The 12,763-nt window shown below is 37.4% G+C and overlaps 1 protein-coding gene across 1 annotated transcript in view; it reads left to right on the top strand.

Annotated features, from left to right (window-relative positions):
* LOC137401483 (putative divalent cation/proton antiporter TMEM165) overlaps positions 1 to 12,763 on the top strand; it is a 35,186-nt gene that overhangs the window by 19,085 nt on the left and 3,338 nt on the right. Inside the window, exons 4-5 of the mRNA XM_068087858.1 lie at positions 9,972 to 10,048; positions 12,259 to 12,441. Coding sequence (XP_067943959.1) covers positions 9,972 to 10,048; positions 12,259 to 12,441 — 260 coding nt within the window. The remainder of the gene's footprint in view (positions 1 to 9,971; positions 10,049 to 12,258; positions 12,442 to 12,763) is intronic.

Here is a 12,763-nt window from a genome sequence, read left to right as displayed (position 1 = left end):
AATTCGTTCCAGTAGGGCTAAACTACACTCTAAATAGTTTAGTAGAGCCAGCTACCTGCCATACGATATTAATTCGTACCAGTAGGGCTAAACTACACTCTAAATAGTTTAGTAGACCCAGCTCCCTGCCATACGATATTAATTCGTACCAGTAGGGCTAAACTACACTCTAAATAGTTTAGTAGACCCAGCTACCTGCCATACGATATTAATTCGTACCAGTAGGGCTAAACTACACTCTAAATAGTTTAGTAGACCCAGCTACCTTGCCATACGATATTAATTCATACCAGTAGGGCTAAACTACACTCTAAATAGTTTAGTAGACCCAGCTCCCTGCCATACGATATTAATTCGTACCAGTAGGGCTAAACTACACTCTAAATAGTTTAGTAGACCCAGCTACCTGCCATACGATATTAATTCGTACCAGTAGGGCTAAACTACACTCTAAATAGTTTAGTAGACCCAGCTACCTGCCATACGATATTAATTCGTACCAGTAGGGCTAAACTACACTCTAAATAGTTTAGTAGACCCAGCTACCTGCCATACGATATTAATTCGTACCAGTAGGGCTAAACTACACTCTAAATAGTTTAGTAGACCCAGCTACCTGCCATACGATATTAATTCATACCAGTAGGGCTAAACTACACTCTAAATAGTTTAGTAGACCCAGCTCCCTGCCATACGATATTAATTCGTACCAGTAGGGCTAAACTACACTCTAAATAGTTTAGTAGACCCAGCTACCTGCCATACGATATTAATTCGTACCAGTAGGGCTAAACTACACTCTAAATAGTTTAGTAGACCCAGCTACCTGCCATACGATATTAATTCGTTCCAGTAGGGCTAAACTACACTCTAAATAGTTTAGTAGACCCAGCTACCTTGCCATACGATATTAATTCATACCAGTAGGGCTAAACTACACTCTAAATAGTTTAGTAGACCCAGCTCCCTGCCATACGATATTAATTCGTACCAGTAGGGCTAAACTACACTCTAAATAGTTTAGTAGACCCAGCTACCTGCCATACGATATTAATTCATACCAGTAGGGCTAAACTACACTCTAAATAGTTTAGTAGACCCAGCTCCCTGCCATACGATATTAATTCGTACCAGTAGGGCTAAACTACACTCTAAATAGTTTAGTAGACCCAGCTACCTGCCATACGATATTAATTCGTTCCAGTAGGGCTAAACTAAACTCTAAATAGTTTAGTAGACCCAGCTACCTTGCCATACGATATTAATTCGTTCCAGTAGGGCTAAACTAAACTCTAAATAGTTTAGTAGACCCAGCTACCTGCCATACGATATTAATTCATACCAGTAGGGCTAAACTAAACTCTAAATAGTTTAGTAGACCCAGCTACCTGCCATAGATATTAATTCGTACCAGTAGGGCTAAACTACACTCTAAATAGTTTAGTAGACCCAGCTACCTGCCATACGATATTAATTCGTACCAGTAGGGCTAAACTAAACTCTAAATAGTTTAGTAGACCCAGCTACCTGCCATACGATATTAATTCATACCAGTAGGGCTAAACTACACTCTAAATAGTTTAGTAGACCCAGCTACCTTGCCATACGATATTAATTCATACCAGTAGGGCTAAACTACACTCTAAATAGTTTAGTAGACCCAGCTACCTGCCATACGATATTAATTCGTACCAGTAGGGCTAAACTACACTCTAAATAGTTTAGTAGACCCAGCTACCTGCCATACGATATTAATTCGTACCAGTAGGGCTAAACTAAACTCTAAATAGTTTAGTAGACCCAGCTACCTGCCATACGATATTAATTCATACCAGTAGGGCTAAACTAAACTCTAAATAGTTTAGTAGACCCAGCTACCTGCCATACGATATTAATTCGTTCCAGTAGGGCTAAACTAAACTCTAAATAGTTTAGTAGACCCAGCTACCTGCCATACGATATTAATTCGTACCAGTAGGGCTAAACTAAACTCTAAATAGTTTAGTAGACCCAGCTACCTGCCATACGATATTAATTCGTACTAGTAGGGCTAAACTAAACTCTAAATAGTTTAGTAGACCCAGCTACCTGCCATACGATATTAATTCGTTCCAGTAGGGCTAAACTACACTCTAAATAGTTTAGTAGACCCAGCTCCCTGCCATAGATATTAATTTGTACCAGTAGGGCTAAACTAAACTCTAAATAGTTTAGTAGACCCAGCTACCTGCCATACGATATTAATTCGTACCAGTAGGGCTAAACTACACTCTAAATAGTTTAGTAGACCCAGCTACCTGCCATAGATATTAATTCGTACCAGTAGGGCTAAACTAAACTCTAAATAGTTTAGTAGACCCAGCTACCTGCCATACGATATTAATTCGTACTAGTAGGGCTAAACTAAACTCTAAATAGTTTAGTAGACCCAGCTACCTGCCATACGATATTAATTCGTACCAGTAGGGCTAAACTACACTCTAAATAGTTTAGTAGACCCAGCTACCTGCCATAGATATTAATTCGTACCAGTAGGGCTAAACTACACTCTAAATAGTTTAGTAGACCCAGCTCCCTGCCATACGATATTAATTCGTTCCAGTAGGGCTAAACTACACTCTAAATAGTTTAGTAGACCCAGCTACCTGCCATACGATATTAATTCGTTCCAGTAGGGCTAAACTACACTCTAAATAGTTTAGTAGACCCAGCTCCCTGCCATACGATATTAATTCGTACCAGTAGGGCTAAACTAAACTCTAAATAGTTTAGTAGACCCAGCTCCCTGCCATACGATATTAATTCGTACCAGTAGGGCTAAACTAAACTCTAAATAGTTTAGTAGAGCCAGCTCCCTGCCATACGATATTAATTCGTACCAGTAGGGCTAAACTACACTCTAAATAGTTTAGTAGACCCAGCTACCTGCCATACGATATTAATTCGTACCAGTAGGGCTAAACTAAACTCTAAATAGTTTAGTAGAGCCAGCTCCCTGCCATACGATATTAATTCGTACCAGTAGGGCTAAACTAAACTCTAAATAGTTTAGTAGACCCAGCTCCCTGCCATACGATATTAATTCGTACCAGTAGGGCTAAACTAAACTCTAAATAGTTTAGTAGACCCAGCTACCTGCCATACGATATTAATTCGTACCAGTAGGGCTAAACTAAACTCTAAATAGTTTAGTAGACCCAGCTACCTGCCATACGATATTAATTCGTTCCAGTAGGGCTAAACTACACTCTAAATAGTTTAGTAGAGCCAGCTACCTGCCATACGATATTAATTCGTTCCAGTAGGGCTAAACTACACTCTAAATAGTTTAGTAGACCCAGCTCCCTGCCATACGATATTAATTCGTACCAGTAGGGCTAAACTAAACTCTAAATAGTTTAGTAGACCCAGCTCCCTGCCATACGATATTAATTCGTACCAGTAGGGCTAAACTACACTCTAAATAGTTTAGTAGAGCCAGCTACCTGCCATACGATATTAATTCGTTCCAGTAGGGCTAAACTACACTCTAAATAGTTTAGTAGACCCAGCTCCCTGCCATACGATATTAATTCGTACCAGTAGGGCTAAACTAAACTCTAAATAGTTTAGTAGACCCAGCTACCTGCCATACGATATTAATTCGTACCAGTAGGGCTAAACTACACTCTAAATAGTTTAGTAGACCCAGCTACCTGCCATACGATATTAATTCGTACCAGTAGGGCTAAACTAAACTCTAAATAGTTTAGTAGACCCAGCTACCTGCCATACGATATTAATTCGTTCCAGTAGGGCTAAACTAAACTCTAAATAGTTTAGTAGACCCAGCTACCTGCCATACGATATTAATTCGTACCAGTAGGGCTAAACTAAACTCTAAATAGTTTAGTAGACCCAGCTACCTGCCATATGATATTAATTCGTACCAGTAGGGCTAAACTACACTCTAAATAGTTTAGTAGACCCAGCTACCTGCCATACGATATTAATTCGTTCCAGTAGGGCTAAACTACACTCTAAATAGTTTAGTAGACCCAGCTACCTGCCATACGATATTAATTCGTTCCAGTAGGGCTAAACTAAACTCTAAATAGTTTAGTAGACCCAGCTACCTGCCATACGATATTAATTCGTTCCAGTAGGGCTAAACTAAACTCTAAATAGTTTAGTAGACCCAGCTACCTGCCATACGATATTAATTCGTACCAGTAGGGCTAAACTACACTCTAAATAGTTTAGTAGACCCAGCTACCTCCCATACGATATTAATTCGTACCAGTAGGGCTAAACTAAACTCTAAATAGTTTAGTAGACCCAGCTACCTGCCATACGATATTAATTCATACCAGTAGGGCTAAACTAAACTCTAAATAGTTTAGTAGACCCAGCTACCTGCCATACGATATTAATTCGTACCAGTAGGGCTAAACTACACTCTAAATAGTTTAGTAGACCCAGCTACCTGCCATACGATATTAATTCGTTCCAGTAGGGCTAAACTACACTCTAAATAGTTTAGTAGACCCAGCTACCTGCCATACGATATTAATTCGTTCCAGTAGGGCTAAACTAAACTCTAAATAGTTTAGTAGACCCAGCTACCTGCCATACGATATTAATTCATACCAGTAGGGCTAAACTAAACTCTAAATTTGTCATCGTTTAAAACTTTATCTTCTATTTTTTTCTGTTTCGTTTTCACTATAACTTACAACGAATAAAATTGAACTGAGAGGGAGCGAGCGTCGTATCACTTTTAGGCGTTGTGGTGGGGGGATATTGGTGATTAGCATATAGGCATCTTTGTCGTTCCAATGTATTCAGCACACTGACTGTCAAATTTGAATTTCAAAAAATCTTTTGTTGATGTCATACGGCGGGGAGGAAAAAACATCGTGTTCCACATTGTATGGTGAAAAAATCGCGCAACAGAAACATCGTAACTCAGGGTCGCACTGTGTATTTATCTGTACAGTAAAACACGTAAACTTAAGCGGTGTCACACCTCCTTTAAGTTTCCTGTTTGCCCTGGTATGCATCATTGCATGCCCTTTTGTTCAGCTTGCTAGTCTTATTAGCACTTGTTGGCAAAAGTTTCTCTCTGATTTGATGACTGACAACATTGGCAGTAGTAGACCCTGCATAGCAATGTTACTTTAGAGCGAATTTGCATTGCTCTCGCTTGTGAGAATTTACAGACTTGTATTTTGAAACATTATTTGAAGTGATACGCTTGCCGATGTTTTTCGCGAAATATTCCAGAGAGGCATTCAGATTACAATCGTTTAGAAGAATGTGGCTGCAGTTTTTACCTTCATGAAGGTGTGCAATCGTATGCAGCAGCTGCGTTAGGTAGGTGTCGAATACAGTAGGTAAGTGCATTGGCCTGCATGCCTATGCATTATTAAAAGTCGTGTCTTGAGGTCTTTATAAGTACTAACACTATGGCAGTCGTGGTGTGTCATGGTAGATCGTCAGGATCGTCCTTTTTTCTCAACATCCAACTGTCGTTTCAGACAGACAGTTCTTATTATAGTAAATATTGTAATGGCCTTGAAGATGAACTTGCAGACTTTTAGTAGATTTTATCAAAAAGTGTCGATATTTTTCTATCATTTGCGATTGTTTTTGAGGTTTGAGGTGATCCGACTGTCAGGATGTTTCAAGATTAAAATTGACAAAGCTTGATTGCGATTAAAAAACTCAGATAAAACGAATCCGTATCATGTACCACATTCCATGATATATATTTTCCGATATAGGCTATGACTATGTATGCCTCTTCATAAAAGTCTTGTCACTTTACATGCCATTGATATTCTACCAGCCATCTCATGCCTTAAATCATTAGCAATCAATGACTTCTCAATTAGGCACTGTTTTACACGTAATTAGGCATTGGAAGTGAGGACATTGTCCCCTGCACTTTATCAGCTGCAGCAAACCTCCGTGATTAGCCGGCTTAAACCTTTTCATTTCAGTCTTATCACGTATTCTTCTCATCTGCCTCAGACTATCTCCTCCGGATGTCACTACATTGACCTCTGTCCGCTTTGCCGGGTAGAAATATTGAAATTTACTCTTACCTTATATGCTAATTTAGTTGGGAAGTTGCTAATGACCCTATTTTATCTTAGATGAGCGTGTATATTATGTATGACCTTGATGAGCGGGTGATGTATATACCAGCTTCCTTTCTGTGCTGACCAGTACCTGTCAGCACCCGTCAGTCTAGTGTGCCATGAAAGATCATCATGTGCAATAATTGCACAATTATTCCAAAATGCAGCAAGGTGGTCATAGACAGATAGTAGTACGCCTGAATGCTAACCGGAACGTCAGAGTTAGATTCCTGTGTAATAGAGTATTTTTTCCTAACCTTTAAGTGCAACAACGGACAAATACACACCGCTTTTGCTATAGAGAAGATTGTGACAAGCAGTGAGCTGTAAAAATGATGATATCACGGAGCTTAGCTTTTGCTTCTGGGAGTTATTTTAGCACAACTGTTAGTATTGGCTTTATGGGGGCTTTCATCATCTATTTCTGAACTTTAATTCTTACCGGTTGAATTATGGTTGTCAGAAAGTATCGGTATTTTTTCATCATTTGCGATTGTTTTGGGTGTTTGAGACGATTTGATGGCCTGAATGTTTCAAGATTAAAATTGACTGACACTTGATCGCGATTAAAATGCTCAGATCAAGCGAAAGTTCGATTATAACATCTGCAGTTGCAAAGAGATCGATAGAATAGAGACACGTAATGCTGCAACTTGACCTCAATGACCCATATCAACAATCACAACGATATTAACTAATGATGTCATTTCTCGCATATTTATTTTCTGAGCGTTTAAACCTCGATCAAGTTTTGTCGATTTTAATTTTGAAACATCTCGGCAGTCACATCACCGCAAGCATAAAAAAAAAATCACAAAAGATAGAAACCCACCGGCACTCTATAATAAAATCTACGAAAATTTTGTCTAAGTTGCATCATTATCCGGTCATTATTGCTTTGAGTTGTATGCCTAGCACTTGACTAGGCATACAACTTTATCCAAAACCTTTACTTTACATCAGAAACCTGGAATATAATATTCCGGTTTCGGATGTAAACTTACTCGTTAAGCTTATTATGATGATTAAAACCCACAAGAATTTTTTAAAGCTCGGTTTTTTGTCCGGTAATCCTTGAAAAATCTAATAAAACTATTTAACATATGTCCAACACGCTTATTATTGCGGACTAAAACATTTGTTTTGATCAACATTATTTTATGGCAAGTGTCGTCAAAAGCAAATCTTTTTTTGAATAAAATCAAAATAATAACATGGGAATTCAATAGTATTTAAATGAGCATATTATAAAAATATATAAATGAAAAAATACATAAAATATAACTAGTATTTATAAAAAAAACTTATGGTATAAGGATGTTTTAGATACAGTATAGGACAGGCAAGATGGTCTTGTCTCGCGTGTTCAATGGTTTATGTTTGTGGGGTGTAGCTATGATGTGGGTTGATATGATATGATATGGTTGGGTGTACTGTATAGTCTATTAGAGTAATTTAGATAGCAGAGATTAAGATATATACTAAAAGCTTATCGATCCCAAGGCTTACCGATCGGGCCTCCAATCATTTGTTATGGATCTCCATGTGAATTATGACTAACGATTGTATAATAGATAACATTAAAAGGTATCTGGCGGCATTTTAAAATTATATTTATTTATATACAGATAGTCATTATATTTCATTTTTCATCAATGATTTGGTCTGATCAATCGAACAAAAGGATAGTTTTGGAGACAAGTTTTTGCAAGGCAAGTTATTTGCTCTAATGTAAGGAAGCCATTCTTTCGACAAAACAAATGTATGAATTACCAAAATCGATATTGAAGACTAACCAATGCGTGAATGTGAGACAAATAAGTTTGTTGGCCATTTCGTTTATCCTAAATTCTATTGCATCGAAGATATAGTATAAATATTCGCATTGTTGTCCGTTATAGTTATAAGTTGTCAGTTTATAGTTACTAGTCTGGTGAGTAGTTTACTACCTCGAGAAGTCAATCTTATGCACATGTGGGTCAAGGTCAAAGCATATTGCATAAATACCCAAAAGAGTCTGTATCATATTTAATTGTCCCACATAAGTTTTCGATATGTTTTCCATCGTAATTATGTAATTCCGCCAATTGGTTCGCGTGTTTCATTTTGTGGATTGTGCCAGCACTAAATTCTTTATATATACTGTATATAGTACTTTATTGGCAATACTTTCATTTCAAAATAGAAATGTTTTTCAAATTAGGCCATACACCAATAGTGAAAAAAGAGACAACAGTTAGCCATTAAAATCAAATAAATAGTTTGACAAATAGTGTTTAAAATGCATTTTTCTGCCAAGAGAATGAATGTTAGGGGGTGAATTGTTAAAGCAGCTGGCAATAATATTTTCAAAATAATTGTTAGTGGTTCTTTCTTTACACAAACTAGAAATCAAAAAATTGTAAGTAAAAATTAGCTGTTATTGAAGTCATTTGTTCGAAAACTATTAATGCATGCTGCTTTCACAAATAGCAAGTTTAAACAGAAAATGTTTAGGTAATGCAGTTAAAAACTTTAAGGGGTTTTAATATAATTATATAGCATCACAACTGTTGCTGGTAAAAACTTTACAAAAATCATAAGTCTTTCTGTCTGCTTTCATGCCAGAAAATGTTGAGAAAACCTGGTATTTGGTCAAATTACACAAACATGTTATTTAAACCCCAATCTATAATGTTATTCGCTACCCTGAATGCCATGACATTTTATGCTTTCAGTTGACCTCTAATGCTTCTGGGAACTCTCATATGCTTGTGTCATGCAACAAAAAGCTTATTTTATCATTGATATGAAATGGTGTTTGCAGTAGTTATTACCTTTCGGCTAGCAGTTGTCTTATCATTTTGGCGATTTGTTTTTTGGACATCAGCATCAGATAAAAGGAGACGCTAAGCAGGTTGACAAATGCTAGAGAAGTTGATTAAAGCATTCAAGTGTTGATAATATAATACGTACCCTTTAAATGTTTCCGTAGTTAAGCTCTCAATTGTTTGCGTAACTAAGGACTGGTTTGCATTGAACCGGGATTGTCTGACAGACTGTCTCAGGCGATGCTCCAGATGCCGAGTTCTCACCGAACCCGATTTAAACTTCATTGCATTGTCGGTTATGCCAATGAGAATTTATGTTCACTTGTACGCACGCATATATAGGTAGCTTGAGGTTTTGTCACAGCTCTCTCTGAACATGTTCAATGCAATATTCCTGGCGGCAAAGATCTTATGATTGACTCATTTTTTGAAATTAACTGTTTTATTCTTTAATTACAATTCACATCATATAGGCTGTGTGTTAGCCTGTCTTGACAAGCTGTTGTTTTTGTGGAGTTGTCCCTCCGTCGAGCGGGTGAGCAACACAACAGCTTGTCACAAGACGTATTGCACCTGATGCATCAGCTGCACTTATAGGGAGTTGTTCTCTTCCGTCTATGCGGCTTGGTTGCGATGTTATGTCGGTCTTAAGTTCTACTAAAGTTTACCGCAGAGACTGGTCGCTGGTTAAACGTTGTAATCTTATTTTTTTCTACATAAATCTTTGCGCGAAATTCGTTATGAATACCAATGGAGCGACCGACATAACATCGCAACCAAGCCACGTAGACGGAAGAGAACAACTCCCTATAAGTACAGCTGATGCATCAGGTGCAGTACGTCTTGTGACAAGATGTTGTGTTGCTCGCCTGCTCGACGGGGGAACAACTCCGCAAAAACCACAGTTTTCAAGACAGGCTAGCTGTGTGTGTAGTCTATAGGAGGCCTAAACTATCATCATCGTATTCACAATATTTTTCATAACTTGACAATTCGATAGAGGTCATATAATTGATCGTATTGCCTGTTTATGTAGGCTGGAAGATGTCCCCCGATGAAGGACAGGAAGAATATGAAGAGACTCAGGCTGAGTTAAAGAAATATGAAGATGATGTTAGTATTATCTATAAACTTCAGTGTTTGTTTGTAGTCCGCCATTTGTCTGTCCAATTATAGCGATGGAGTTTTAGGAACAAAAAGTCCACCTTGCCTTGGATTTTAACTCGCAACCTCTAGGTCTGCAGATTCGTGAGCTAACCCAATACACTACGCTGTCTTTGCCCTGCTAAGGGATAATAGGGCACATACTTGTGGAGTGCTTGCGACAATACTATTGGCCATATTGATGTTACGCGTAACGTAACAGCAAGCTGGCTTCACGGCAATTATTATAGTAAAGATTTAGACTAGCTTAAAAATTACGAGCTTACCAGGTAAGCTACTCAGATCCAGCTAGTTATCTTTTAAAATAGTGTTATTCGCTGCATGTTCATTGAGCGCTCACACCCATAAATTACATGCTATAGAAAATTGGTGAGAATGAGAGAGAAGATAATTTGTAATTACATTTTTGGACCTAGTTATGTACAATTGTCCCTTATATATTTTAGACCCTTTTACCAAAATGTTACTAAAATTCAATAAAAAAAATGTCCAGTTTGATGAATGTGTGGCTATTTGAAGTTGTGTGTAGTTCTGCTCCTTGTGGAATAATATCAGCATTGAAAATGAAATTCCTCTCTCTCTGCACTTATTTCGTACTAATAGGTAAAACAAGCATGACAAAAACCCTATTCTGTAAACATTTCTTGGTTCTTATATAAGCATAGTTCACTCACAGTGTGTCATTTTGTTCAGCATTTTGAATAATAATTTGTTATTCAGTAACCTGATGTAGAAATGTTTGCTAATGAAAGTGGTGCAGCTCTAATTTGTGTCATAATCTGTTCTTGAAAGCTTGAATTTTTGCTACTGTCATTTGTGGTCGACGAACTTTTCTGTATCAGTTAATCTCTGCTCCCTTATCAACTTGTTTGGACTATTTTCTAACCTTCAGTAAGTATGCAGTTTCGTTACAAGGTGGTGAAAGTTTAAACTACCCTAGGACACTTATGTATTCGCCTCATCGAACTTTCGCGTTTTCGCGGAGTCATCCTCTCGCGAAAATTTCATGAGCGAAACTAAACTATCATAACAAACGAGCGAAAATGCGGAATTAAATAGCTTTGTTCATTGATAGTCCAAGAAACAAAAGGCAGCAAGCGATCAAATTACATTATCGATCTCGGCCACACAATTCTACCTGCGGTTTACAATTACAAACTAGTCCCAAATTGAAATTTTTTTCCTACCGGTGAACCGAACCTGAGGAATCTAATTATGTTTGTTCCCCTGCATTTATTTTCACATCACTATATCTTCACACTCATCAGAGCTGCGAAATTAAGTTGCATAGAAATTTTACTCTGTATGCTACTCACGAAACAAAATACTAGCGAAATATAAGTGTCCTAGGGTATTGTTTACACTTCTGCCTTGCTGCCTTCTCCACCGCAGCTGCCACGGTGCTGGAAACAATTGTAACTAATATATTTCATTGTTATTTTTCGTGTAGCATTTTGTAGCCTATCTATATGTATTAACAGTTAAGCATTAATATTTTACATACAGTATAAACAGTGTAATTTGTTTAATTTGTTGCTTACAATTAACTTTCATAAACTGCCTTAAAAGTTTATAATGGAAAGATTTTAATTAGAAAAGATAGAAAAAGCCAATGGAAGACAACTCTACATTTAGTTTTGGTATAATTCAGAATATTAAAAAGTATTTATTCTCTTTCATAACTAATTATCCTATCCTACCTCTTTTAGCGAAATTATTATTCAACGTAACAATGATTATGAATAGTTTTAAATCAATTCATTTAAATGTTCAAAAACAACTCTGATATTTTTATATTGATATGTTAAAGAATAGGATTTGTATGCACATTCAAGTGCACGATTTGGTCATTTTAGGATTTGATCAAGTGCACGATTCTGGGAAATAAATGGCCTATTTAATGCTACATCGGTTTTTTCTTATCTGACTTCAGTTTTCTATTACACTTCATTTTCTTTTATAATTCTATTGATTTTAGGGCCACTTGCTAGTCTAAAATTCCAATTATATTTTTGCAATAGACTTTTGTTGACTAAATTTTTGCAATTTTTAAAAGAAACCTCGAGACAAAGGAGTTATGCTTCAATTCAATCAGCGAAGAAAGATAAGCATGAAGTAGGCTGCCTAAGTTGTTCACATCATGATGACTGCACTTACAGCAACTGCAGGCCAAGTCATCTGTAACCCAAGATCCAGAGACGGGCATTGTGAGGACTGCTGACCCGAGGTTCAGATTCTTACTGTGCGTCTCACCGCTATTCATCCAGGCAGCGACGCTGAACTTCTTAGCCGAGTGGGGTGACAGATCACAAATAGCTGCTATAGTACTCGCTGCCAGAGAGGTAAACTAATACTATGCTTTCACTATTATATTGCAATAAACAAATTTTTCCTTTTACTGTTTAATCAGGTACCAATAGTAGCATATCCCGTATAGTGTATATCAAGAAAGGCCGGTACACACTGTATCGCAGTGTGTAGGAGTTGTCCTCTCAACGCGTATTCATAGACTATGTGCACCGATGACATCACCGACGCGATGCAGATGTATCATGGCTGCTGTCAAATAATCTCGATATTTCGTCATTCATTCATGACAGTCCGTACAGTGATGCTGATTGGCTATTGCAGATTGCTTGGTTTATATTTTTTCATTGCCCTTGT

The sequence above is a fragment of the Watersipora subatra genome, chromosome 8 (assembly GCF_963576615.1).
Source record: "Watersipora subatra chromosome 8, tzWatSuba1.1, whole genome shotgun sequence".
Lineage (NCBI taxonomy): Eukaryota > Metazoa > Bryozoa > Gymnolaemata > Cheilostomatida > Watersiporidae > Watersipora > Watersipora subatra.
This window is presented reverse-complemented; position numbering and strand designations above follow the sequence as displayed.